The 27,823-nt window shown below is 53.9% G+C and overlaps 1 protein-coding gene across 2 annotated transcripts in view; it reads left to right on the top strand.

Annotated features, from left to right (window-relative positions):
- Positions 1 to 23,267, top strand: part of CHRDL2 (chordin like 2) — a 32,044-nt gene extending 8,777 nt beyond the window's left edge. The window contains exons 2-12 of one of the 2 annotated variants that reach the window (XM_027083395.1): positions 2,437 to 2,549; positions 6,620 to 6,713; positions 8,986 to 9,128; positions 11,381 to 11,474; positions 13,167 to 13,222; positions 15,059 to 15,227; positions 16,170 to 16,364; positions 17,698 to 17,871; positions 18,714 to 18,768; positions 22,268 to 22,360; positions 23,105 to 23,267. In XM_027083395.1, coding sequence (XP_026939196.1) covers positions 2,437 to 2,549; positions 6,620 to 6,713; positions 8,986 to 9,128; positions 11,381 to 11,474; positions 13,167 to 13,222; positions 15,059 to 15,227; positions 16,170 to 16,364; positions 17,698 to 17,871; positions 18,714 to 18,768; positions 22,268 to 22,360; positions 23,105 to 23,195 — 1,277 coding nt within the window. In that variant the 3' untranslated portion in view covers positions 23,196 to 23,267. Of the gene's footprint in view, positions 1 to 2,436; positions 2,550 to 6,619; positions 6,714 to 8,985; positions 9,129 to 11,380; positions 11,475 to 13,166; positions 13,223 to 15,058; positions 15,228 to 16,169; positions 16,365 to 17,697; positions 17,872 to 18,713; positions 18,769 to 22,267; positions 22,361 to 22,565; positions 22,751 to 23,104 lie in introns of those variants that run through there. The other variant, XR_003428066.1, reaches the window with a different exon arrangement.
- The last annotated feature ends 4,556 nt before the right edge of the window (positions 23,268 to 27,823 follow it).

The following is a 27,823-nucleotide window of genomic DNA, read 5'->3' as shown; positions in this document are numbered from 1 at the left end:
TCTTCAGCAGCAAGCCTAAGACGTAAGGCCACAGCGGTGTTGCAATCGCTCCCTTCTCTGGTGGGGGAGGGACTGAGGAAGAAAGACATTATTCAATCCTCGGAGCATTGGGCTGGCTCTGCGGAGCACCCCAGCTGGGTCTGTGTCCTGCCCTCTCTGCCAGCAGCGGCTGAGAGATAAACACAGCTCATTTGATACGGGCCAGCCGGGGCCTTGCTGGGAACGGGATCTGCTGTCTGATCCCCCCTCTAACCATGCGGGGCTGGAGAGTGGGTGGGGAGCAAACCAAGCCTTGGCCGCCCCAGTGGCCACTGAAGCACAGACTCTGAGGGCATCACGACCGCGGCCTCAAATCCTTGTTTTGGGGAGGCCCAAGAGGCAGAGCAGAAGCAGTGCAGGGACCCAGGGAGGCTGGCCTCAGCTTCTCACAAAGGAAACTTTCTAAAGGTTCGCAGTGGCCCTTAGCTCCTGTCCTCCGCTGCAGGCCATCCCCAGCACAGAGAGGGGACTCTGGCCTCGCGGGTGAGCTGCCCTTGCTACTGTACTGCTTTCGATCTCCATGATTCTGTGAGTTCAAACATCTAAGAGAATGATTCAGAAAGTGTGAGACTCTAGAAAGTGTGCAGGAGGAGGCATGAAAGGCAATCTCTAGATTCTAGACCAATAGGGGACGCAGAGAAAAAAAGAGTGAATGGGGGATGGTGGCCCGGGGGACCGAGAGAATAAACCTCTAGGCCCTGAGTTTGAGCAGGTGAGCATGGCAGGTGAGGTGAACTAAAGGGATCTCCGCTTGGGAACCTGGGGTCCTGGGTTCAAATCAATAGGTGGGTGGCCTCAGGCAAGTCACTCAGTCTTTGTGATCCTCAGTTTTCTCATCTAGTTTTCTTATAATCATGGTAACGATCCCAATGACCCTGCAAAACTGACTTTATCCTCTTGAATCTTGAACAGATGATAACGTCCATCTTGCAGGGTCATTGTTACCATAATTATCATAATAATAGCATTCAACTAAGTGTCAGGAATGGGGCTAAGTAAGCACTTTCCAAGCATTATTCAATTTAATTCTCAAAACACTGATGTTAATAAGATAATTAAGTAATTTATGTAAATAGAATATCATCAACAAGTGTTGGTTCCTTTCTCCAAATTTCAATCTCATTTAATTCAACACGTCTTTATGGATACTCAGCTTGTGCTGGGCCTCCCAGTTTCTCCCTGAAAGAGCTTAGATTATTCTTTGGATAATGGAGAGGTTTTTGTAGGAATGATAGCATCCCTTCTGGGTTGTAAAAATCATCAGGTACCTGTATGGAGGAGGGCTGGCAAGGATAGGGCCAGAGGCAGAGGAACACAGCAAGGGGGCCTCAACACCTGACCTGGAGCCCTGACCTGGGGCTAGGTGCTGAGCCGGTGAGAGGTGAGGACATGAGTGTTCTAGACAGAGCTCGAAAGACTGGGCAATTGATGGGCTGTGGGAGGAGAGAAGGGGTGGAGGTCTCAAGAAAGAAGGATTGCAGGAGAGATATCTAACCCACATAAGGAAATAAACTATTCTAGTCATTCTTAGAAGCATTCATCTACATATTGATGACTGATACGCAGATTACAAAAGTAATCAAGTGATGTGCAGTCACAGTACCAATGACTATTTTTAAGGATATTTAAAAGTCAGTTTCCTAACAACCTTTCACTAGGCAGCACTTTGTTTTCCCAATTCAAGCACTTTCCATCAGAACTCAATGAGATATAGGGACACAGTAGAGTATGAAAGCAAGAAAGCTGCTGTCAGTGGCTTTATTCGAAAGATAGGTCACATGGCCCAGAGAAGGGGTGTGTGTGTGTGTGTGTGTGTGTGTGTGTGTGTGCGCGTGCGCGTGGGTGCGTGTATAGGCAGGGGAGCAGCAGAGGGCAAGGGAGGGGAGGGTGCAGAGATGTAGTAAATAAATAAGCAAAATGGGACAAAGGAAAAGGAAGCAAGTATGATTATGAGGGCAGAAGGAGCACTGCCTTGTGAGTCAGGAGACTTTGGCTGTCATCCCTGCTTGATGACTGACTTACTGTGTGTTTTTCGAGGTGTAGTTTGGCCTCTCTGGGCCTCAGATCATTCATCTAATTATAATAACTAACATTTACACCACAATTTAAATCTGTAAAGCATGTTCACTGCTTAATCCCCTAACCACGTTGTGAGAGAACTTTCAAGGTTCAGAGAGGGACAGTGACATGCCCAAAGTCACACGGCAAGTGTGTGGTCAAGCTGATATTCAAACTCAGACATTCTGGCCCTCTGACTAGGAGAGCATGTCCCGTGGATTCTCCTTCACTTGAGTGGTCCAGATGACATCCTTCCTAGAGCCAGAAAGAAGGAGGGATGAGGCAGGGACTTCAGGCTGGAGCCTCCTGGGACTGACAAAGCACTGGTTGGTTTGCCAGGCCCAGACATGTTCTGCCTCTTTCACGGGAAGAGGTATTCCCCCGGCGAGAGCTGGCACCCCTACCTGGAGCCCCAGGGCCTGATGTACTGCCTGCGCTGTACTTGCTCCGAGGTAGGTTCCTCTGGCCACCTGTCACAGGTATGTCTGGGAGACCTCCAGTGAAGGCACCCCGGAGGGAGGGAGGACAGCCTGACTCTGAGGGTCAGGGGCACTCTGGAACTGGGCCCCCTGGAATCGTGCTCTGTCAGCAGCAACGGAGGGACTTGGGGCCACACCACTTCACTACTGGGTATCTAATACATAGGCATAGATGCCTACTGTGCGCCTCCCAGAGATGAATCACACAGTGGGTCAGTAGCTGGGCTGGGATGAGGACCCAGGCCTCCCATCTCTCATCCAGCCTTCTTTCCTGCTGGTGCCAGCCTCCCTGTGCCCATGCAGCAGAAGACAGCCTTCCTGACCTGACCTCCTAATCCTTCCTTTCCTCGGGCTATCTCCTCCAGCCACCTCTCTTGCCGCCCTGCCTTAGGATGCGTTCTCCCAATACCACTGGTCCAAGTATTTATTCTTTGCAGCTTCACCCAAACGCCACCTCCACCAGGAGCCTTACTTGATCCCTCAGCTGGAAGTATTTTCTTCTGGGAGGCCACATAAGTTTCTCTGTCCCTTTCTCCTGATCACTGTTGGCCAAGTAAAATGGTTGTCTGTGTCTGTTAGTTACTGCCTCGCCTAGATGGAGCCCTGGGAGCAGGTCTTCCTAGGCATTCACTCATGCCCATTTCGGGGTCCTGCAGAAGGCTATACCAACTGGGGCAGAGACCAGATCTTCTGTTAACCTCTGACTCCCCCCAGCCCACCCCAACCCAGCACCCTCCACAGACCCTTGTACAGTCAACTGGGTGGAATAAACGAGACCCCCACGTGGTCCAGAATCCCCAGGCCAGGCATGGGGTTAGAGGATGGCGAAGGAGGGAGTGATTTAGAACAGGGGTCCCCAACCCACGGTACCGGTCCGCGGCCTGTTAGGAACTGGGCCGCACAGCAGGAGGTGAGCAGTGGGCGAGTGAAGCCTCATCTGCCGCGATGCTCCCCATTGCTCACGTTATCGCCTGAACCATCCCCCCCATTGCTCGCATTACCACCTGAATTAATATTCCCGCCCCCCACCCTGCCCTGTCTGTCCGTAGAAAAATTGTCTTCCACAGAACCGGTCCCTGGCACCAAAAAGGTTGGGGACCGCTGATTTAGGAGGCTTGAACCCCCTCGGCCCTGGCTCAGCTGCCCAGTCTCATTGGTGTGAAGTCTGCAGCTCTCTCTGTCCAGGGGAGGGTGCTGAGGGGAGGGAGTACCTAGCTCCCAGCTGGAGCCAGCCCCTTAGCTCCTCTCTTTCCCTGCACAGCCAAGGCTGTGAGAGCCTCCCTTGTTAAAACAATCCTCAGGGTGGGAGCAGAGAAGAGCTTCTGAGGAAACACTGGGACATGGAGGTGGGGTGGGCCAGCCCCTCTCCTGACTCTGACCACTGGGGTCTCACTCCTCCTGGGGTCTTTCCCTCTGATTCCCCACTGCTTCTACCATGCTGGCCCCTGGTCGAACCTGATGCCAGTGGGAGCACAACCCCCCATCCCTACTTCCCCTTGGTTTTCCTTAGCACATCTGAGGCCAATCAGCTTTTTCAGAAAGAACTTTGTGAAATATAGCCAAAAAACAGGAAGGAAACCATAACAGAAAATTCCAGACATATCATGCGGTCCAGTTGACAAAGTCCAAGTTTTGTGATCCAGTGGAGCTAATTCATTTCTCCCTCCCCGGAGTTCACACATACACAGTGTCCTCACCCCAAGGGGCTGCAGCCGGCATCCCCCCAATACACCCTGAATCCCTTCCTTCTCTCCATCATCACTGCTCCCCCCTAATCTAAGCCACCTTCCTCTCTCACCTAGGCTGCTATGTGAGCATCCCATGAGGTCTCCCTGTACCCCTTTCTAATCTGTCCTCCGCACAGCAGCTAGAAGGATCTTTTCTGAACAAAAAACTAATCATGTCATTCAAAAATCTCTTAAAACCCTCCAATAGCTTCTCGTTGCACCTAAAGTAAAGTTCAAATTGCCTGCTGTGGGCGCTATGTGATATGACTCTGCCTTATTCTCCAAGCTCATTTCCTACCTGCACCAACACTTCAACTCATTCCGACTTGTTCCTCCACCCGGAATGTTCTTCCCCCAGATCTTCCCAGGAATGGTTCCTTCTCATCTTGCAGTTTATAACATAAAGTTGCCTCCTTATGAGGCTTTCTCTATGGCTGTTTCTAAAATAGTCTAACCTTGTTAACGCAATCACATTACACTGTTTTATTCCTGTTATAAATTTAACATCTGACATGATCTTGTTCCTACTTATTTATTTTTTATAGTCTGTCTCCCCCTGCTAGGGGGGAGCTCCGTGAGACAGAGCTCTTGTCTCTCGCTCACTGCTATGCCCCTCGTGCTCAGAAGAGGATGTGGCGCCCAGCTGTCATGCAGTAAACATTGAGTGAATGAGTTAGTTCCCGCCCCCTCCACCAGAGGCACTTTCATGGAAAGTGCACAGACCCTGCACAGTGCTCACCTGCTGTGTGTCTTAGGCAAATGGACGTCTCAGAGGCTCTTTTCTCATTTTGAAATGGTGGATAATAAATAGTATCTACCTCTAGGGTTGTTGAGACGATGAAGTGAGAGAATGCATTTCTATATCACATAATGCCCATACCTAGTAGCTACTCCAAATGGTAGTTATGACTTTCCTGAGAGGCACCCCTTGGCTGCAAGGCCTCCTGCCTTGCCCCTGCCCTTTCGCCCCCACAGCCTGTCTCTGCCTTACTTCCTGCTGCATGTCGCTCATCATCTCCACCCCTTGGTTCCTTCAACGCCAGAATCAAGAGAGAGATTCTAACTCTTCAGACAACACAGTTCCTCATACTCTACCCTGGTTTCTCACCTGAGGGGCTCCGTTCACCCTCCAGACATTTATCAAACACCCCTGTGGGCCAGGCCTCTAGAAGGCCCCTTCTGGAGCTCAGACCAATCCTGTGGACTCTAGGATGTCCCTTAGCACTGATGAATCCTTGTCATCACTTCTGGCCATCTGGGGAAGCAGTGACCCCAGAGAGACTAAGGCCTGCTCCAGGGTTCTCCATGGGGCAGGAGGCTGCCTTGGGAGAAGTGTTTCGGGGGCACTCAGCTGGGGCTGGAAACACACTTGCCAACTCCAAAGTTTAAACAAAGCTGGCTCCATCTGACTAAGGAAGAGACCATCTCTCCTTCCCCTCTTGGCTCTCATTCATTCACTCATTCGTTCATTCGAACTTCAGCAGGCACTTGTTTGGAGCAAGGCCCTGTGCCCACAATTCAGAGGAGAATAGAGTGAGGCTTGGCCCTTGTTCTTGAGAATTCGCGGCTGAACAGAAGAGACAGATGTAATGGTTTGTTACAACACGGGGCAACGCCCTGACAGCAGAGGGAGAGGAAAGTGTGGGACGTCTGTGACAGGCTGACAAACTGCCTGGGAACATCTCCAGTGGTGGCCTCTCCCTCCAGTTCTTCTGTTTCTGCTCATCTCTGTGAATGCTTCTCTGCCCCTTCTCTCTCGTTTGCTGTATTTGAAAAAGTCCAAGATTTCAGGCCCTTCCTCTGGTACCAATCCCAAGGCTTTGTGTGGGATCAACCACACCTCCCAGAGATTTAGAGAGCAGATCACAAAGTCCTGAGTCTTCTCCACATCCTGTTTCTAGCTGGGTCCCCATCCCTGTCACCTCCCTTTCTGTGTCACACTCCTCTCTTAGCCCTGAGGCTCAGGTCCAGAGGTAAAAGAACAAAGCCCTGGAGTTAAAAAAGCACAGAGTCAAGATCAATGTTAGAATAACCCAGTCTTTCACTTGTAGTTCTCAAATACCACAAAGGGACACAAAAGATCTGTGTAAATCCAGGCACACGGTGCCCTCCTCCGTGCGAGGGAGGGACACGGATGGACGAGCCACACAAATGAGGAGGGGAAGGGGAGAGACTGGACACACAGAGTTTATCACTTTTATCCCGTCGCAGGCTTAAAACGAGTACAGTGCCCTGCAGTTGGGAGGGGGCTTGGGGAGAGGACGGTGGGAGACAGTGGCTCCTTGGAACTAGGACTGACCCCTGTGTCCCCTTCAGAGTGCCCATGTGAGCTGTTACCGCCTCCACTGCCCGCCTGTCCACTGCCCCCAGCCTGTGACCGAGCCACAGCAGTGCTGTCCCCGGTGTGTGGGTAAGTAGCCACGCTCCTGCCCTTGTGCCAGCCTCCCGCGTGCCCACTGACCCTTGACCCACTCCTGACACAGGCCTCCAGCTGAAGGAGACCCCTGGAATGAGAGGGGCGGTCTGCAGACACCAGAAGTGTTAAGACACCAAGGTGCTCAGGGGAAGACATCCTCCATGGATCCCCAAGGAGGGCTGGGGTAGCCACAAACTTCTCGTACATAAGTAGCTGTGTTTGGCAGGAAGACAGAGAGAACGTGGAAAATAGCTGAAGGCAAATGGGCATATGCTTAGCTTGTTGACGACATACATGGTCTCCTATCGCTCTTGGGCTGGCCAGAGCCCGAGTAAGTGGACGTGCCTTGTGTAAGTGCAAGTGAGTGAGCTGGGGCTGGGAGGCCCTGCAGCGTCACCCCGGGATCAGCCCAGGATTACCACCAGGGGCTGGGACTGGCCGAAGGAGTTGGAGTACATGTGCTCTGAGATTCCTCCCAGGGCTGGGGTTTAGGGCTGCTGTGTGCCATGATGCTGAATGTCCATGATTTTAAGAATCTGCTGGGAGCCTCTGAGACTCGGATTCTAGGAAGCAGAGGCAAGAGAGAGGAGAGGAGAGGTGGTCTGAGAAGAAACTGTCAGAACCAAGTGGCAGATGAGGGGCAGCCGGTGGGGAGGCCAGCTCAGAAGGCAGGGACACGTTGAGAGGCGCATCCACGCTTAGTGGCATTAAGGTGATGCATACAGCTGATTCACTTCGTTGCACAGCAGGACCTAACACGGCGCTGTAAGGCAATTATATTTCAATAAAGATGTTAAAAGAAAAAAGTTCAGTTGGGTGAGAAAAAGAAAACGAAGATGATGAAGGGAGGGAGGCTCCAGACTGCAGCCTCAGCTCCAGACTCTGGAATCATGGCTCTCCTGGGGAGCTGGGGACCTGCGTGGAGGATGTATGTAGAGGGGCTTCTTTTCCAAGTGAGATCCCAGTAGGGATCTGACCATGACTCCAGCTTGGGTCATAGTTTCCTGATCCTGGATTCCCTAGGGGAGCAGAGGCTTTGTGCTTCATCCCGCCTAGTGAGGGGGCGTCACGCCTCCTCCCCGGCTGAGGCTGACCCCGGGACTCCCGACCACGCCTTGCGGACTGTGCCTTGGCCCAGACCCCTTCTTCGTCACAGGCTCCTCCCTCCCTCTCTCTTACCCAGCCTTGCCCCTTTCCCTGCCTGGTCTGCGTGTTCTTCAGCTCCTAAGACTCAGCTCAGCCATCAGCCCCTTCAGGAAGCCTTCCCTGACCACCTGAGTTAGGGGCGCCACCTCTGTGCTGCCACAACTTCTGTGCTTCCATCGCCCTAGCCCATACCACACCAGTGTCACTGCTTGGGGCCTGTCTCTACACAGTGAGACTGTCAGTTTCCTGATGGGAGGGGCCGGGTCTTATTCGCACTCCATTCCCATTGTGTAGCGTGGCGCCTGGTGCAGAGAAAGCGCTTAGTAAGTACGTCTTGAAAGAATGAGCAGGTTGTGACCACCTAGAGGGGTGGGATAGGGAGGGTGGCAGGGAGACGCAAGAGGGAGGAGATATGGGGATATATGTATAGGTAGAGCTGATTCACTTTGTTATAAAGCAGAAGCTAACACACCATTGTAAAGCAATTATACGCTAATAAAGATGTTTAAAAAATAAAATTAAAAAAAAAAAAAGAATGAGCAGGTTCCCCCTGGACAGGAGGCTTACCCCTCTACCCAGCAGGGTGAGGGCTGGCTAATTGGCAGGTGACGGGGAGGGGGCTCTGGTGGCCAGGGAATGGCAGGAGCTGACGCCAAGCTTACACAAGCGCAGTCCGTATCATACCAGCGGACTCCACTAGGATGAAACTCCATATGGGACCTTGTCTTGTTCACTGCTGTATCCCCAGGGCCTAGAACAGTGCCTGGCACTAGGAGGTGCCCCATGGATGCTTATCGAATGTTGAATGAACTCACACAGGTCCCCACTGAGTGGGGCTCCGTGTACCTGAAGCATCTGGCCTTGCCTTCTTGCTCCGATCAGCGCCAGCTCTGAAACTGAGGGGCTCAAAGGCTATGGGAGGGAGTGACATAGTCAGACATAGGTGTCCCGGGGACCTCTTCGTTCACTGATAGGAGGTCTGGCTGGGAAGGCTGAGGCCAGAGCTTGGTTTAAATGATAGCAAGGGATAGGATACAAAAATTTCAGAGAAGTGCCCAAGTTAGTTCTGGCAAAGCTCTTCAACCGTTTTCTCCTTCCTCCTTCCCCTTCCCACCTGCAGAACCTCACACCCCCTCTGGGCTCCGGGCCCCGCCAAGGTCCTGCCAGCACAACGGGACCACGTACCAACATGGAGAGATCTTCAGTGCCCACGAGCTGCTCCCTTCCCGCCTGCCCAACCAGTGTGTCCTCTGCAGCTGTACCGTAAGACCTGCTACTTCCCTTTAGCACAGGCCAGTGGTCTGGGCCTGCAGAGCACAGTGGTGTGGACCGGGGTGGGTAAGGGGAATTGTTCCTCCTGGTCAAAGGACAGTGAAAGTGAATGGGCTCAGGGAGAAGGGAACATCTGGGACTTGGAATGTCCTGCCTTTCTCTGGGCTTCCGCACCCTCCTAAGCTGCCTGGTCACCTTGCACTGACATTTGCCATTACTGTGTCCCCCAGTAGACTCTGCACTCCTTGAGGGGAGGGGATATGTTCAACTCATTTCTATATCCCCCACTACGTCCAGCTCAGGGCCTGGCACACAGATGTCTATAATGATTGTTGAATGAATGAGTGAGTGAATGAGTGAATGAGTAAATGATCAGTTATCAATCCTGGGGCACAGAGACAGAACCAGACTGCTTGCAGTAAATGCAGTTTAATCTGAAGCTGCTTAAACTCCCCTGCTGTGGTCAGAGTTGGGCCTAGGGACAGGCGGGGCTGAACCAGCAGTGTTATCAGGGGACAGAAACCGAAGCCAAGCAGGGCCTGAGCTGGAAAGTCTTCCCCTCCTCCTCAGGGTGGGTTCTGGGCCTGGCCCTGCTGCATGTTTGCAGGTGGTCTTTGGCATGTCACCCTCATCCTTGGGCTTAGCGCATCTGTGCTTTGGTGGGAGAAACTCCTGCCTTCCTGATTTCCCTACTACCTGACCATCGAACTTCTCTGGGCCTCAGTTCCTCTGAGTGTGTAAGGGAGTCTGACCAGGTGATCTCCAAGGTCCTCTCCATTTAAGATAATAATCTGATTCAGTGGTGATGAGAGGATAAGAGACCGAGACCCATGTTTCAGCTCCAGCTCTGCCATGGTTCCCTGTGTGACCTTGAGAGAGTCACCTCTCTCAGGCCTGCCTCCCATCTTTTCAGTGAGAGGATCTCACCCCTCCAAGAATCTGAATTTTAAGGTATCTGTGCTGCAGAGCAAACAACTTAATAATAACAAGAGTGACCACTTAGAAATCAACTGAGAGAATGGTTATTTTTGCAGGGCCTGGGCCTCTTGCAGTGAACTAGTACACTGTACCTACTAGGAAATGCCCTTATGTTTATATACAGCATCCCAGTGGCCCTATGAGGGGGATATCACTATTCATAGTTTTTAGATAAGAAAACTGAGGCTCAGAGCAGTTAAGCGATTTGCCTAAGGTCACACAGCTAGCTAAGTGGCAGACTCAGAATTCAGACCCAGGGCCATATAATTCCAAACCCACATTCCTTTACCTGCACTGTGTGGCTTCCTGTGAAGGGATGACCACTTAGATTAGCAGGGGCTGTGGGAAGAGACAGAACTGATGGTGGTGGGGTGGTAAGAAGCATTCTTGTGACCCCTTGTCTCCTCTCCCTGGATACTTGGGTCTCCCCTTCTTTCTTCTGATCCCTGTTTATATGGGAGTGGTTTGAAGGATCAGAATCCTTACTTCTGAGACTCACTGGAAAAGGAATAGGGAAAGGACTCAAGGTAATATCACTTCCTCCCAGGTCCACATTGTGCCTCGCAGTTTAACAAGGGTTTTCATAACCATTCCCTCATTTGATTTCACAACCCAGATGGGAGTGCCCCCATTTCACAGAGGAGGAAACTGAGGCCCAGAGAAGAGAAGTGACTCACCTAAGGTCATCTGGCCTCTGACTCCTAGAAGGCCCTTTCTCCTGCAGTCTTGCCTTTGCAGGCTGCATCCTGAAGTTTGGGAAACCTCGAGTTTCAGTAAGAGCAAGATGAGCCCAAGTAGTCATGCACTCATCCCCTCCTCTATGCTGGGCTCCCTGTTCTAGGCCAGGGGAGAAGGACACTGATAGCAGTAGGAAAAGCCTGAAGACTGGGTTCTAGTCCATTCTGCCCAGCTGTGTCTCTGACGTCAGAAGGTCCAGGCCCCTCCGCAGTCCCTCCCCATCTGTAGGATGGGAGAATCTCACCTCATTGGGTTGCTGTGAAAGCCTAGGGAGAGACTGGGTACAAAAACACTTTAGAAGCTGAAGGGTAACTGTTACCTCAGGGCCTGGGTAAGAGTGGGAGGGGTACAGGGACCCCGCCTCTGAGATGGCTGGGCCGTGCCCAGGACACTCTACTGCTCCCTCCCTCCCCACCTCAGAGGGGACCCCAAGGCCATTTGCCTCACCCCGGGCAGGGGCTCTCCCAGCCCCAAGGCTGGTCCTCAACAGAGCTCATCTCCCAGCTCCTGTTTGCTCTGTCTGTCAGGAGGGCCAGATCTACTGCGGCCTCATGACCTGCCCAGAACCGGGCTGCCCTGCACCCCTCCTGCTGCCTGCCTCCTGCTGCCAGGCCTGCAAAGGTGAGTCTGTCCCTAGATCTGGCAGTGCCCGCCCATCCCACCGCAGGGACCTAGCCATGGACTGTTAGGGGGGAACCTCAGGGAACACCAAGCATGTAGCAAACCATTCTTTCCTCAGGGCGGTGGCTTAGCTGCAGCCTCTAGAAAGCTAAGCCTGTGTCAGAGGCTGATGTGCATTATTTTTTATTGCAATCTCAGGGAGCAGGAAGGAGGGGAAGGGAAAGTGAAGCAGGGAGGGAGGGAAAAACAACACAGGAATGTGTTGGGGAGCTGGCCTTTGCTTGATATCAAGTGTGACCTATTGCTCTAAGTGACCTCCTGCTCCTCAGAAAAGTCTGGAGGTGATAGAGGAGGAGGTGGAACTTGCCCACCAGCCACCAACTCTCACTGGTCAAAGATTCACCCCAAGGCGGGGTGATTCCCTCACACTCCCCGGTTGTGCTAGGCTGTCCTGGGAGCAGGAGGTGGGAGTGGGGCAGGGTAAGAAGTGGGGGCAGAGACATGGAGGAGGTGTGGCACGAGGGCACCCGCTGGGTGAGTCTGAGGGAAGTTGGCTGGAGCCCATGTGAAGGGGGTATTGCTGCAGTGCCTGCAGTGAGGGGACAAAATCCCTGCAATCAAATGAGGCCAAGAGGATCAGAAGAGGCACAAGAGAGGGGTCTGTACAGGCAGTGACCGTGTCTCTTCCTGTCTTCCTCATGGCAGAGCCGGGCACAGGCCTGGGCTCACTGGAGCTCAGGGCACCTGTGTCAAGCAGAATCCAGGTAGCATCTCTGTATAGCACAGAGAGAGGCAACACACTGACGAGTGCGGGGCAAGCAGCTTGGGCAGAATGAAGTGCACAGATGGCCGGACTGTCCCCTGTGGGCAGGACTTGAGGAGGGGAGTGCTGCACTATAGAACGTTTCCCCAGATGTTGGCACTGTGGAAGGGCACCGGGCCAGGAGCCAGGTGATCCCAGTTTAGTCCTGGTTCTTCCAGCTAATTCCTGCAGATTCCTTCCCCTCTCTGGGCCTCAGCTGTGCTGTGTGTGCACTGAGAAATTGGCCTTGGTGATTTCTACAGGCTGATTCTGACGTTCTGGATCTTTGAACCCAGAATGCTCAGTGGTAGACACTCTGTATGTGAGGCAGGGGTGAAGGGGAGAGAATCCCACTCAGGGATCTAGGAAGCTGCAGGACTCCAGAGGGTTTTGTGTGCTGGTGCCCCAGGATGTAGGGGATGGAGGAGTCCTAGGCTGTTCCAGCTGGAGGGGCAGAGGGGCTAGAGGGCAACCACGGGACGGTATGGTGTAGACCAAGTCTGGTGACTTCATGCGTGGCTGGACAGAGAGGCTGCCCAGGGGACTGCAGCTAAGCAGGCTGGGATTCAGAGCCCTCGGGCCATCTGTGACGACACTGAACAAGATGCTCTGGCCCAGCCAGGTGGTTCAGTCTTAAGTGACCAAGAGGCCGGTGTGGGGAAACTGAGGCAGTGGCCCAGTTGTAGGGACTTCATCAACCTAAGGGTGAGGCGACGCTGTAATGAGAAGTAGGAATAAGGCCCCACTGGGGCAAAGGGACCTACTGGTGTGGGGGGCTGCAGAAATGGCAACAGGCCTTGGAGGGGCAGAGCCTAGAGGTGGTGGCCTGCAGGGCTCTGGCGCCAAGGCTGAGGAAGCAGAGGCTGACCCAACTCCCTTTGGGTTTTCAGATGGGTCAAGTGAGAAGTCAGCTGAAGAGGATGCCACGCAGTCACACCGTGGGGTGGTGAGTGCACAGCTTTAGGGACAGGGTGGGGAGAGGAGGGGAGGGCGCTGGTATCCAGGGCCTAGGTCTCCTTGCTCTGGAGCAGGCAATACCAGTTGTTGCCCTCGTTTCTCATTTGTCCCCTGGGTCAGCTCCATTAGCCGCCACCAGGTTCCAGGCCTTCTCCTTAGACTTCCATCCTGGCTCCCACCGTGGGCTGGTGAGTCAGGAGGGGTCTGGGATAAAACACCACACAGGGCAGGAGCAGACCCCAAGCTTCCCAATTTCCTTCCTGGAAAATTCTGACGCTGTCCCATCCAGAGCCTGTGTCTGTCCTTATTCAGGCCGCCTCTGGGCAGCATGTCCCCCAGGGGAGTGGCCTCTGACTTGGGCCAGCCTTCCCCATCTAGCTCCTGAGGTACCAGTTCTTCGTCTGGGGCTACCTCACTGTTGCTGGTTCCATCTTGACCCCTCTCGATCTTGGTCTAGAGTTAAGATGAGCTAACCTGCCCAGCGCTCTCTGGTCAGAGAGGAAAAAGGTGGGAGAATGGGCCCGCACACTGACTCATGTCCCTGTCTGCACCTGTGCTATGTCTATGATGTGAAGAGCTCCACCTGCTCTTTCATCCTGGGTCACCTGGACCCTGGGGGACTCGAAGGGGGGGGTTCCCCTTCCCAGAGACTCCCCGGGGGTCTGAACGAATGTGCTCTCCCTTCTCCCCTGCCAGCTCACCCCCACTTCCCAGGCTGGGCTTTGTCTAGCAGGTGCTGGGCCACGGGACCTGACCATGTCATCCCCCTTCCTCCCCATCCTCTCCCCAGGAGGCAGCTAAGTGAAACCCACCAGACTTAGTTCCAGGCCCCGAGCAGCTACTTACTGACTTGCTGGATGCCGTGGGCAAGTCACCAATTAGGGGGCTGGGCTCTTCAATTCCTTTCTGCCTCTATTCTACTTGACAAGCATTTCCTGGGTGCCTCCTGTGTGCCTCGGCCTGTGCTGGGGCCTGGGACACAGTTTCCACTCTAGGAGCTCTTGTGGGCTCAGTCCAGCCATCAGAGGACTGACTCAGAGACTGTACAGTCAGAAAGGGGCTGCAGGAGAAGGCATGTGAGTGACTCAGTGTCAGTGACGGGGTGGTAAGCCCTGCCCTTTGCCCCCAGCCCACTTGCTCCTCTCCCACGGCCTGGAGCTCCCAACCCCCAATCTCTGGACTGGGGAGCCCCTGCCCTGTTAGGCTGCCTTTACACACACACCCTTTGTTCTCACTGCCAGCCCTTCCAAGACCTGATCTGGAGGGGTGGGGTCTCGGGATGTTGGATTCCAGGGACTCAGGAAAGGAGGCTCCCAAGACCCATCATCTCCGGACAGGGCCTGCTCTCAGCCCTCCTGCCTGTGGGATTCCGGGGCCTGGTGGGACCTTCAGAGGCCCATCCCCTGTCCCATCACCTAAATCTTCTTGGACAAAGAAGAATTTCCTGACTCTCATCCTCACTACATTCTCACCTTCCATTTCTTACATATTAAGTTCTCCAGGTCCCTGATCACTTATGTCTCCCAGATCAAGACCACAGTACCCTTGCCCATCTCAGCCCCAAGGCTCTGGCTCTGCCAGCCTGAGAAGGGCTCAGTGGAGGCTAGATTTCCAAACCACTATCCTCTGAGAGTTTTCAAAGGCCTGGGAACATCTTCGACCCCATCCAGATCTTCTTTCTACCCAGAGCCTATGCCCTGTCTTCCCTGGGCCATCAGGCTCAGTCACTAGAACCATCCTCAGGCCTCTCCCCGCAGCCTCTGTCTGGCTGCTCCTGCACTGGCAGTGGCCTGTCGGTGATGTGCATCCTTCCTGCCCTTTGCAGAGACATTCCCAGGATCCATGTTCAGGGGACGGTGGGAGAAAGAGAGACCTGAGCACCCCAAGCCCCACTGGCCCCAGCGCCCCCCTGGGCTTCCTCCCTCGCCACTTCCGACCGAAGGAGGCAGGCAGCACGACAGTCAAGATTGTTTTGAAGGAGAAACATAAGAAAGGTGGGAACTGGAGCCTCTGCCGACCCCTGAGGTGGGAAAGGGGGGCCCTGACCGCTCCCACTTCCCATCCCTGCACCTCCACTGAGTGGTTCCCCAATCTCAACTTGGCCATGAGCTTGTAGACCCCTAGAACGTCGGGTCTAAACGCCCATTTGACAGATGAGGACACTGAGGTTCAGAGTATTGAGTTAGAGACAGAACCAGTCCCGGAACCAGGACTACGGGCCATACAACAATATTTTTTTTTAGCATCTGCCACGTCTTTGCTGGGAATTGAGGGACACAGAACAGACAGATGAAAATGGTCCCTGTCCTCCAGGAGCTCCTAGACTAGTAGGGCAGACAGACATGTACATTAATTATTATAAGATAAGGAAGTGGTGAGGGAAAGTTTTTGATGAAGGAAGGAGGACACAGAGCTGGGCTGCAGGAGGATGGTTGGGATGGATCAGGGAAGGAGGCTAAGGGGACAATTGTGGCAGCAGAGGGGGAGGAAAGAGGCCTCACTGCAGGGCACCCTGATTGGTGGAGCGGGAGGGGTTGCAGAGGCATCCGTCCAGCCCCTCGCTGTACAGATGGGACACTGAGGTTGAGACAGGAGAAGGGACCTGACGGAGCTCACATGGCCAGGTAGTGACAGCACTTGATCACAGGTCTCCTACTGTCAGGCCATCCCTCCCCATGCCCCACTGGAGGTGCCTGTGAAGTGCAGGGGAGGACTCTCCATCTTCCGCAAGAACTTACTGGCCCATCTCGGCCCTGAGTGCCGAGATGGGGGATGTCAGGGATAGAGGACTGGTTTACTCCCTGGCCTCCACTTTGCAGGCAGTGTGGCTGGGCCAGACTGGTGGAGCAGGGGCGCCCCAAGGACCTACTCCCAGCCATTATTGGACTCTGACCCGAGTCCGAGGCACTGACCCTCCTCCCTTCCTGCCCTCCCAGCCTGTGTGCATGGCGGGAAGACGTACTCCCATGGGGAGGTGTGGCACCCAGCCTTCCGCTCCTTTGGGCCCCTGCCCTGCATCCTGTGCACCTGTCAGGACGGCCGCCAGGACTGCCAGCGGGTGACCTGCCCCACTGAGTACCCCTGCCGTCAGCCCATGAAAGTGGCTGGGAAGTGCTGCAAGATTTGTCCAGGTACAAAGAGGGCCTGGGGGCAGGGAGGGCACTGGCCAGAGTGAGCCATGGGTCTCTCTCCCCAGAGCACAGACACTTGGAACATCTCTGACATGGATGGGGCATGGCCTCAGAGCCAGGGGATGTAGGGGTTATTACATGCACAGAATGTTAGAAGCACAGCAGTGAAAAATGCCCAACTCATAAAATATTAGACTTATGGAACCATCTACTGTTACAGATTCAGAGACTTTCAGACATACATAGAATCAAATAATGTCCTGGATTCTGTGAAGTCATAAAATCTTAGGCTATTAGGACTTTTAAGAGGAATGGCCAACATTTATTGAGCACTTATCATGTGCCGGGTAGGTATTTTGGCTGAATTCATGTAATCCTCACCAAAACGGACAAGGCAGGCATCTTTATCTCCATTTTACAGAATGAGAAGATAAATACCTTGTCCCAGGTCCCAAAGCTGTAAGTGACAGAGCTGGGATATGAACCCTGTCGGCCCTCTTTTTATTTACTTATTTATTTATTTTGGCTGCGCAGCGCGGCTTGCAGGATCTTAGTTCCCTGACCAGGGATCAGATCCCAGGCCCACAGCAGTGAAAGCGCGGAATCCTAACCACTGGACCGCCAGGGAATTCCCACAAAGACCATGCTCTTGACCACTGCTGTCTTCCTTCAATCCTCATCAACATATGGGAAAACTGAGACCCAGAGAAGGGAAGGGAACTTCCTAAGTCACACAGCAAAAGAGCAGTGGAGCTGGAACTGGAACTCCTCCTAGAACTTGTCCTGTATCACACTCATCATCATTACTGCCATTGTCACCTCAATCCCTCCCAAACCTTTCATTCTACATGTGTTCAGTGTGAGCCTGTGCTGGGTGGTATGAGTCACTCAGAAGACTTGGAGAACATGATTCCTGCCCTTCACCATGTGGGTTTATTTTAGAGAGAAAACATACCCAAGTGAAACAATTATAAGGCAATGCAAGGCAGTGTGGGATTAAGGGCCTGAGGGAGAGGCATAAGCAAGAAGGGTTTTACAAGCTATGGGTGGGAGGAAATGGTGCGCTGAGCTGTTCCAGGTGGGCTGCCTGGAAAAGGTGGAAGGTGAGCTGGGCCCTGAAGGGTGAGAAGTTTCCTAACATGCTAATCAATGGGAGGTGAATGGGGGAGAGGCTCCTTCTGTCTTCCCCAGAGACCTCCTTCTCTTCCCAGGGGCACCAGAACTTTCCCAAGGGCCCTATTGACCCTGAGGGAGATGTCAGACCAGTGGCCCCTCTTCCTGGGCTACCAGGGGTGGGGAGACAGAGTGTTCACGAGCTGCTTGTCTCTCCCAGAGGACAAGGCAGACCCTGGCCACAGTGAGATCAGTGCCACCAAGTGTCCGAAGGTGCCGGGCCGGGTCCTTGTCCACACATCAGTATCCCCAAGCCCGGACAACCTGCGTCGCCTGGCCCTCGAGCGTGAGGCTTCTGAACAGGTGGAGATCTACCTCTGGAAGCTGGTAGAAGGTGAGCAGGGGCCCACTCCCACTCTGGCCTGTCCCCCTTCCTTTGCTCCAGACCCGCCAAGGGTGGTAAGGGAGTTTTGTTGATCAAGTGCCTCTGGCCCAGGAAGACCTGCCTTGGGCCACCTTCCAGCTTTGAGTCCCAGATTCCGAGATAGAGGGAGACTGATTCTATCTGACGATTCTGATAAGCTCACCCACTCTGAAATGCCAGGGCCTTGAAGTGCTCCCTCTCCTGGGGGAAAGGGGTTTTTACACTTTGTGAGGAGCCAGGACAGAGTAATGCCTACCCTGATAAAACAAAGAGCTGTCTATTGGTAGAATTTCAGCAGACTGGGAGGAGAGATCTTTTCAGGCAGGAGGGCCCTCACAGCCTCCTCAAATCCTCAAGGCTAGTCTCATTCAGCCCTTTCTATAAGGTGGATTCTATCCCTCCAAGGTAAGTCGACATCAGAATATGTTTCTCGTTCTGTAGAAACTCACCCTGTTCAGCAGGCTGCTCCTATCACCAACTGAAGGTCAAGAGTTTTCATTGATAGGGAATTGCCGAGAGTTCAGTTTTGGGGCTCTTCTTGTAAAACATAAATCCCCTGGATAGAGTAAAACAAATTAAAACCTTTAAGTGGAAATTAGCTGTAAGGTCAATTTATTGATGTGTTTGGCTGGCAGTGGGGGGGTGGGGGAGATGTGGGGGGGTGAAAGAGGGGATGGTAATAAGAATGATGACAATGATAATAACAACCAATGTGTGAAGCACTTTGGAGTTTACAAAGTGCTTTCACGTTCATTATCTCATTTGATCCTCAACGATCCTGAGAGTTAGGTATTATTATCCCCATTTTACAGATGAGGAAACTGAGGCTCAGAGAGGTGAAGTACCTGGCCCAAGGCCACACAGCCAGTAAGTGGAGGACGGGAGCTAGAGCCCAGGTCTTGTGACGTCAGATGCGGCTCTTTCCCTGCTCTACTCTGCCCCCTGTCGTAGGAGGAATGGACGAAGAAAGCGGAGCTGTTCAGCCTGGAGAAGAGAAGACTCAGGGGGACAGGACCGCTGGCTTCATGGCTCTGAAGGACTGCCCCAGGCAAAGGGAGCAGTTGTGTTCTCAGTGACCACAAGGGTCAGAACAACAAGCAGGGGCTTTGGAATCACACAGACCTGGGTTTGAATCCCGGCTCTGCCATTTCTTAGCTGTGTGGCCTTGGGCAATCACTTGACCTCTCTGGGCCTCAGATTTCTCTTCTGTTAATGGGGGAGAAGGGGTTTTGGAGGATTACATGAAAGAATATAGGTACCACCCCTGACCTATAGTAAGTGCTAAAAATGTCAGCCTCCTTCTTATCCCGCCTCATCAGTTGGTTAGAATTGCAGAGAGGCAGGTTTCAGTTTATGAGAGGAAGCACCTTCTCAAGCGTAAAGCCTTCCTGCAGTGGAAGGGAGGAAGCAAGTTCCATTCACGCAAGTGTGCAGGCAAGGGCTGGGTGGGGATTTGGCCACTGGCTGAGGAGTTCAGTTCAATAACCTTCATGATTGTTTTGAGCCTTGAGATTCCCTCTTTCCCTGGACAGGTGGGGCTGCATGTTTACGATGGGCCTCCTCCCACCCCTCTGTGACCACAGAGAGTAACAGGCCCAGGCTCTGTCCTCAGGACCCCATTGCTCTGTGCCCTGGGTGCAGGAGGAGCTCCCTGGGAGCTGAGCTGGTCAGGGAAGGCTTTGTGGAGGATGGGCCTGAGCTGGACAGGATTTAGAAAGGCAAGAGGGGCACACTACAGGCAGACTGACAGTGACAGCCTCAAACTCTGGTGCCAGAGCCCACGTTTACATGCCTGGTGCTCTGTGATTGGCATTTAGCAGGTACTATATATAATGTGCTTCAATTCACCCACATATAAGAAAGCTGAAGGGTATGTATTAATGCTCCATTTTGCAGATAAGAAAACTGAGTCTGAGAGGTAAAAGGACTTGCTCAAAACCACACAGTTTAAACAGTAAAGCAAAGATTCAAACCCAGGTCTTACTGTCCCCAGTGCCGCCTCCACAAAGGTGACCTTATGCTTTTAGGGAAGGGCCTAAGGAAGGCCCAGGATGGCAGAGAAGGAGGCATGATAGCTCAAGGCAAAATCTCATTACCAGGCGGCCCAACAAAAAGGAACAAGGTGGGGAGGACTCTTCAACTTCACAATGCCAGGCCCTGCCATCCTGTCACTAGCAAACCTTCCCCCACCCCCGCCCCACTATCTCCTGAGCCTCTGGGTGCCTGAAATGCCCCATCAGCCTCCCTGTCTGTTACCTCCCTGTCCCAGACTGTGAAAGTCAAAACAAACTCTCCCAAGGTCTGATCGTCAGTGGGAAACCTTTCCTGTTTCCTCACCCAGACAAGTGGAAACAGCAGGGCTTGGGGGCCAGGAGAGGAAGAGGGCAATTGGCCTGGACACAAAGTGAGCAGGTGGATGCTGAAAGCTGGGCTGAGGCCACACCACAGTGGGACCAGCCCCAGGCCCAGAGTCTGAGCAGAGAGCTGGCGTAGTGTTAAAGGGCTTTTTAGAGTCTAGAATTTCAGAGTAGAAGGGACCTCAGGGGTCTCCATTCCTCCCCCCACCCCAGGAAGGAAGTCTCCCTGCAGCCTCCCTGATGGTCTCTAGCCCCTGACTGCACACACCCCCTCCCCACCTCCAGACAGGTGGTTCACTTGCCATTCTGGGCATGGCTCTACCCAGAGAGGGTTCTTCACACTAAGCGAAGCCTGTCCTATCTCTTGGAACTCGCCCACCACTGCCACCTCTGCCCGGGACACACAGAGCCCAGCCACTCTCAGGCCTGGCACGCCCTTCAAAGAGCAAGAGGCACAACCATGACCCTCAGGCAAGCTCTTGATTCCAGGCCCAAGATCTCAGACCTTTCAATCACGCTTTATAGGCAACAGCGTGGGGACCTGCCCTCAGCCCCGTTACCTCTCCAATTTGTGTTTGGGGGTTTGTGCAGCGGCAGGCCTGGAGCACCAGACCTGTCCCCATCTCATGCTTGTGATGTGACCTGGGCCTCTGGAGCAAGTCTCTCCCGTATTCTGGTCCTTGGCCTCTGGACTGGGGGGCCTGAAGACAGTGCTGGGCATCCCCAGCTTCCTGGACCTCAGTCCCAGGACCCGTGCTGTCTCTTCCCCTCGGTGGGATCCCACTTGGATTCCCATAAGTAAGGCCGGTTCTTGGTTTTCTCGAGGGCGGTGCTGGCCTACCAGAGGTCTTGCTGTCACATCTGTTCTTTCTGGCCACAGACCCCGGTGGTAACAGCCGGCACAACATCAGAGCCCATGTGCTCAGGGCCTCAGCGCCATGTGTGGTGCCTGTGCTCCCCAGGGGATGCAAACATCAGGAGACACAGCTAGTACCTCATTCCCCCTCAGGGCCTGGCCTACACAGGGTACACATATATTTGCTTATCCATCCATCCATCCACCCATGGATTCATTCATTCATTCATTCAGCATGCCTAATGTGGGCCGGGTGCAGGGAACCCAAGAGGAACACCCTCCCCAAGTTCCCAGTCTGGTGAGGGAGGCAAGAGCAGACACAATGATAGCACATTAGAAATAGGAACAATCACAAACAGAAGCCAAGAGCTGTGGGTAACCCAAGGAGGAAACTATAACTATTTGGGGGAAGAGGGAGAATTGAGGAAGACTTCCCAGGTGAGGCTGGGAGGATGAGTAGGAGTTCACCTGTGGCAATAGGAGCAGGTGTTTCAGCAGAGGGGGCAGCATATGTAAAGGCTTGGCCCCCTCAGGGACCTCAAGTAGCTGATTAGGACTGTAGCACAGGCAGGGCCACTCAGAGGGATGGGGTAAACTGAGCCTTGAGCCGAAAGGGAGACTACAACCCTGACACCTGTAGTGCTTGGGTGTCTGAAGCAAATCACCTATTGATTTTTATCATACGTTCTATGTCCAGATAAAAGCTTGACCCGGCCCTACAGGCCTGGCAGCTTTTCTTCCTTCTTTCCTCCCTCCCTCCTGCATTCCCCCTCTCTGCATTGTGGACAGGTGAGTGGTGTGAGAGCAGGAAGGTGACAGTGACAGGAGCAGGGTCACGGAAGGGGAATGATGGGGTAACATGCATATTTTCCAATGACCACAGCCAGGATCATAGGTTAGAGGCGGGGTTAAGGGGGTCAGAAGTCTAGTGCAGTGACCCAGGCAAGGCATGATGGGGCCTGAATGGGAAGGGTGACAGCGGGGATAGGAGAACAGATTCAAAATATTTAGGGAATTTAGTCCACAGGATTTGGTGGCTGGTCAGAAAGGGGGAGGGGAGGGAGGTGACGGGGTCTGTCCCAGGTCTAAGTCACCCTGTTTCACTGACCACACACCCTGCCTTTCCTGCTCATGCCCTTGTCTCTGCCCTCAGGAATCTTCCACTTGATTCAGATCAAGAAAGTCAGGAAGCAAGACTTCCAGAAAGAGGCACAGAACTTCCGGTTGCTCACTGGCACCCACAAAGGTGGGACCCTGGGCTGAGGACTGGGGCCTGGGAAGAGAGCCGGGCTAGAAGCTGGGGCCTCCTGGGGAGTTCCAGGCTGCTGGTGCCGGGAGGAGGGCGGCTGTCAGCCACAGACGTCAGTTCCCGGCACAGGAATCCAGTGGGCGTCTGGGCCAGAGATTTCCTAACTCAGACGCCCGGGAGCTTGGGAGCGGGAAGGTAAAGCAGAGCCAGCTGGATTTGGTCTTGGGGGTGAGGGAGACGGGGCTGTCAGAGGTGGGGCTCTGAGCCCCTAAGTTCTGGTGCTGCTTCGTTTCTCTCCACTGGAACTTTTCCCACTGAAACCTTCTAACCACGTTCCTTCTGATGCCCTTAAGTTGCTCTACACTCCCCCGAGGAAGAGGGACCCAGGTGGGTCTTCAGGTGGGGGAGAGGAAGTCACAGACGGGAGGGTCACCAACAAGAGTCAGGATACCAGCCCGGCCCACACATGTTGGTTGTTTGAGGCGGAGTCATGTGTCAGAACCCTCTGGGATTTGGGGTGTGATGGGGTCCCCACCTCCCTCCTCCCTGTGGGCTCCAAACACAGGCTACTCAATCCTCGTTGTCCTAAGTTTGCCCCACCCCAGTCACCCCATCTCTATTGTGCACATGCATGCAAATGCACACACCACACACACACAACACACACACACACCCCTGCACACACACATACAGCACACACCCCTACACACACACGCGACTCTTCCTCTTTTCTCCATGCAGGTCACTGGAACGTCTTCCTAGCCCAGACCCCGGAGCTGAAGGTCACGGCCAGTCCAGACAAAGTGACCAAGACCTTGTAACACAGACCTGAACAGCTGCAGATGTGAGCTCTATTATTTTTGTTGTTATATATTAATAAATAAGAAGTTGCATCACCCCTCAACCCTGCCTGCTGAGTCCATATCCAGTCTCCACGTGTTCTCACAGTGACTGCAGACAGGCAGAGACTGGCCCACGTCCTCACGGTGAGCTGTTATGAGAGTCGGGGCTAGTTCCCCCAGCCTTCTGACCCAGACCCTCGTCTGCCATCGTGGCCTCTCCCCTGCTCTGTGCTGCTTCTGTGCCCAGCCCCCAACTACAGCGCCTCCTGCTTTTGTGGGCCATCCCCCTCCCATAGCTCTTTGGCAGTGAGCCTAGGAAAGGGGACTGACTGGAGTTAGCCAGAGGAGCGGGGTGCACGGAGCCTCAAAGTGCTTTCCCAGCAGATATTCCAGAGATCCTTACAGTTGTCAGCTACACTTTACAATGAGGTCGCTGAGTTTAGGGAGGAGCAGTCATTTGCCTGAAGCCACAGAGCAGGGTGGTAGCAGATTTGGAATTGGATGCCCGGTCTCTTGCTCCAAGCTAGCACTCGTCCCTGTTCCACCGTGACCAATGTTATAAACCCAAACCTTCTCACCTCAGAGGATTTCCAAGACTTGGCAGTCAGATTGCCAACCCTGGCACCACGGTCTGGGAAGAAAGCCTAACGGTTACAATTAAAGACAACATCAGTCATTGATCCTGCCCGCGTGTGCAGTTCCTCGCCGTTTCAAAGATGTTTTAATGCCCGTGATTCTACTTGAGGTGAACTAGTACAGGAATTACCCCATTTTAGAGAGGAGAGAACAGAGGTTCAGGATCGGCCACTGTCTTCCCCAAAGCCTCACGGTGATGAGTGGTGAAGCCAGAACCAGAATTCAGACCTACTGACTCCTAGACCTGTGCTCTCATCCCACGGCCAGGCCCACTCCCACCCCAAGCCTGATCGGAAGCCGTGGAGAGACAGTGTCAAGTGGCCTTTTGGTGGGATTCTGCCACCTGCAGCCACTTAGAGGGCTCTGCTCCGAGCCCTGGTCTTATACCTGGGCGTCTGAGGTCTGGGAAGTCGTCTAAGCAGCCTCCCAGTGCTGCCCTTACTGAGCAGGGACGGGTATCACCCTCCCCAAACTCCCTCTGCCAGCTCCCAGGGGGGCTGGATCGAGAGTCTGGGGTTTGAGGAACATGGTTGCAACCTCCCCCTCATCCTCTGAGTCAAAGGACATCCAGCTCCTCACAGCCTCTGCCTGGCCCTCCTGGAGAAGACTCGCCATTCTGGCCTTGTTTGATCCCCACGTGGGGTTAACTTGGAAGTCCAGGCGTGGCTTCTGAGCCTCCTGCATTTAAAGCATAGGAGCCAGCCGTTCACACCATGAACTGGTCATCCTTCAACCTAGCTCAGATGTCTCCTGCTCAGCGGGGCTTTTCCTGCCACGCCACCCCCACCCCTGCTCCTGCACAGGGGCCCCTCCCCTCGGCTGGAGAATGGGGTTGAAGGCAAGGCTCTGTAATCAGAGGCATCTCCGGGGCCTCAGGACAGGAATGACTTCCCTGTATACTTTTCCTAGTGTTGCAGGCCAACTGCCTTCCTGGTTTCTCTGATGGACTTACCCGAAGCCTGTGACATTCACCCCAGATCTTTCCCACCATGGGAGCATGTTCAGCCCATCAGCACCTCCGGACTTTGGTCCAGACTTTTCTGAGTGTGTCAACATAAGGCCTGCCTTGGGAATCTCTAAGCAGCTCTCCCAGGGCTCTACATCACTCTGAGTTGTCTTCTCCTTCCCTGTATTCATTCATAAGACACTTTCTGATCTCCACTGGCCTAGGCCTTGTGCTAGATGACTGACACAGTGTAAGGAACCAATACAGCCCTGCCTGTCCCTAGGGAGCCAAAATCTTGAGCAGGAGATGAGGCCTCACAACACCATGAGTACAAGGGCTGTGACAGCAGGGCTGTGGGGACCACAGCCCCTGCCCAGATGGAGGACACTTCAGCTAGCTCTGAGGGATGAGCAGGAGTTAGAAGAAAAGGTGGAGGCAGGGAGAGGCGGGTGGGACAGTGGTACAGGAAGAGACAGCTTCATGGAAGACGAAAAACAGCATCTTACAAGGAGAACCACAAACAGCTCACTGTTGCTGGATAATAAAATGTGAGGCAAAGAGCAGAGGGAGGTGAGGCTGAATGCCCGGCCGAGAAACTTTGGCGTCATCCTGAGGGCAGCAGAGAGCCCTGGAAGGGTTTCAGTGCTTTGGTCAGATTTGTGGTTTAGAAAGCTGGCCCTGCCTGCTGGGTGAAGCACGGTGTGGAGGAGAGAGGCGGAGACCAGGTAGGGGGCTGCTGTGGGATCCGTGGAAGGGATGACAACGCCTGGGCAGGAGAGAGGCGACGGAGGTGGGAAAGAAGGCAGAGCTGAGGAAGAGGGGGGAGTCGGGGTGCAGCTGGTGCCTCACGTGGTGACCAGAACCCAGGAGTTTCAGCTGAGCTGAGTCTCAGGAGAGAACCCCAGCCCTTTGGGTATATTATGGTCTGGAGAGGAGGCTGGGCCAGAGACAAGGATGTGGGAGCTGTTGGCCTGCAGGTGGTAACTAATGCCAGGAGATGGGAGACATAGGCCTGTAGAGTGAAAAGAGAAGGGTCATTAGGACAGAGCCCCGGGGCATCAGCAAAGGAACTGCATGGAGGCGAGAGAGAAGCCAGGAGGGTGCACAGCTGAGAGTCCAATAGGTGAAACCTGGAAAGGGGGCTTCTGGTGACCATGGCCATGGGTACTGTGAGGGGAGCTGGGAGGCAGGAGCAGGTTGTGCAGGGCTGAGGCGGTGTCTGGGAGGTGAGGAAACAGAAAAGCCTTTGAAGAACTTGGGTGGTAAAGGAGAGGAGAGAGGCAGGGCAGTGGCTGACAGTGAACATGAGATGGAAGAAGGGGGTTTTTCAGGCGGGAGAGATTTAAGCAAGTCTTGCTGATGAGGAGACCTCACAGGAGAGGGAAAAGTAGAAGAAATAGGAGTGAGGATGGAGGAAGGGAAGATTTAGGGACAAGTTAAAATCCATTCTTCCCCAGCCACTAACTCGCTGCATAACCCTGGCTGGTCTCCCCATGAGTGGGACGGGGGAGAGGGATGCGGTGGTCTCCTGGGGCTGCCCAGCTCTATCCCTGATGGGGCTCCCTGAGACCGCAGCAGGGAGTCCTGTGGGATCCACTATCTTGGTGGCCAGGCTGGGCTCTGCATGAGGTAGGGACATCCCCTCCCACAGGCACGGTCAAGTCCGTTGTCTCGTCTAACCCCTGGAACAACCCAGTGAGGTGGGGCATGTCAACCATATTATGGAGATGAGGAAACTAAGGCTCAGGGAGAGGAAGTGACCTAATTAAGATCACACATTAGTAAATGGAAGGCTTGGATTCCAGCTGAGGTCTGGGATTCTGCACCCTGATGGAGCCCAGAGCACTGGAGGGGCCAGGTCCTGGGCTGCAGCAGGTGCAGCCTCTGCTCCACTCAACCTTCCCAGGTAGCTTCCTGGCCCCTAAACTTGATCATCCTATTATGAGGCCACACCTGGCCTCCAGATTTCCTGGAGAGGCTCCCTTCTCCTCCCCCTCCCCTCCCCCTCCTCCTCCTCCTCCTTCTTCTTTTCTTCCTCCTCCAGCAGCTGTGAAGCCACCTCCCCCTGTCCCCCAACAAACCCTGGGCTCTGGGAAATGGCAGTATTTCTGAGAAACAGGACATGGCCTGTGGTTTGGGACTGGCCTGGGGGTGAGGGAAGGCCTGGGGCCCCACCAGGCACAATGGCATCTCTCTCCAGGGCAGGTCCGGCCACCCTCCTTCCCTTCACCCTGGTCCCTGGAAGACACCCACTGCCTGCCTTCTTCACCTGCAGGGTCAGTTCGTGGAAGATGAACAGGAAGCGCCTTAGGAGGCTGGCTGAAGTTGGGAGGGGTTGGGGTGGTGTGGGTTTCTGTGCACAGGGCTTATCTCAGACCTTCTATAATGGGAGTTAGGACCTGGATCTCTGGTCCCCAGCTCAAGGCTGTTTGAATGACCACATGACACCTAATGTCTCTCCCCACCTTATCCACCCCTGGCACAAAACAGAGCCCACATAACTTGCCCAAAGTCAAACAGCAATGAAGAGTTGGAGATGTGACTGGAACCTGCAGGGTCTGGCCCCAAAGTCTGCCCTCTCCCTCTGCCCCATGATGTCCGGGCTGAGGATAAGATCTGTCTTCTCGCCAGCTCCCCTGCCACCAGCCTCTCCTCTCCACGCTTTCCCCTTCCTAGCAAGTCTTGCCTATCAAACCAGAATGATCTTTTAAAAATGCAAATCTTACTCTGTCTCCCCTCCATTAAGCCCCTCCTTCAATGGCTTCCCTCTGCCCTCAGAATAGCCTTGAAACTTCCTCTCCCCGCCCTTCAGGATCTGACTCCTGCTGCCTCTTCAGCCCTAATTCCCCCACTTCTTCTCCCAGCTGCATCCCAGGGTCTGGTTTGCTGCCCTACCTGATCAAGCTGGGATGGGTGTGGGCTCTAGGAACACCTGGATCACAGGCTCTGACACCATCAGGATGTTCTCTCTCTGTTGCTCCCTGCCTATCAGCAATTTCTTTCCAACCAGCTCTTTCAAGAAGCAGATATACCGTG

The sequence above is a fragment of the Aethalodelphis obliquidens genome, unplaced genomic scaffold, assembly GCF_003676395.1.
Source record: "Aethalodelphis obliquidens isolate GAN/ISIS:26980383/991018 unplaced genomic scaffold, ASM367639v1 scaffold50, whole genome shotgun sequence".
NCBI classification, from domain to species: Eukaryota; Metazoa; Chordata; class Mammalia; order Artiodactyla; family Delphinidae; genus Aethalodelphis; species Aethalodelphis obliquidens.
The sequence above is the reverse complement of the archived record's forward strand: the minus strand, read 5'-3'. Positions and strand labels throughout refer to the sequence as shown.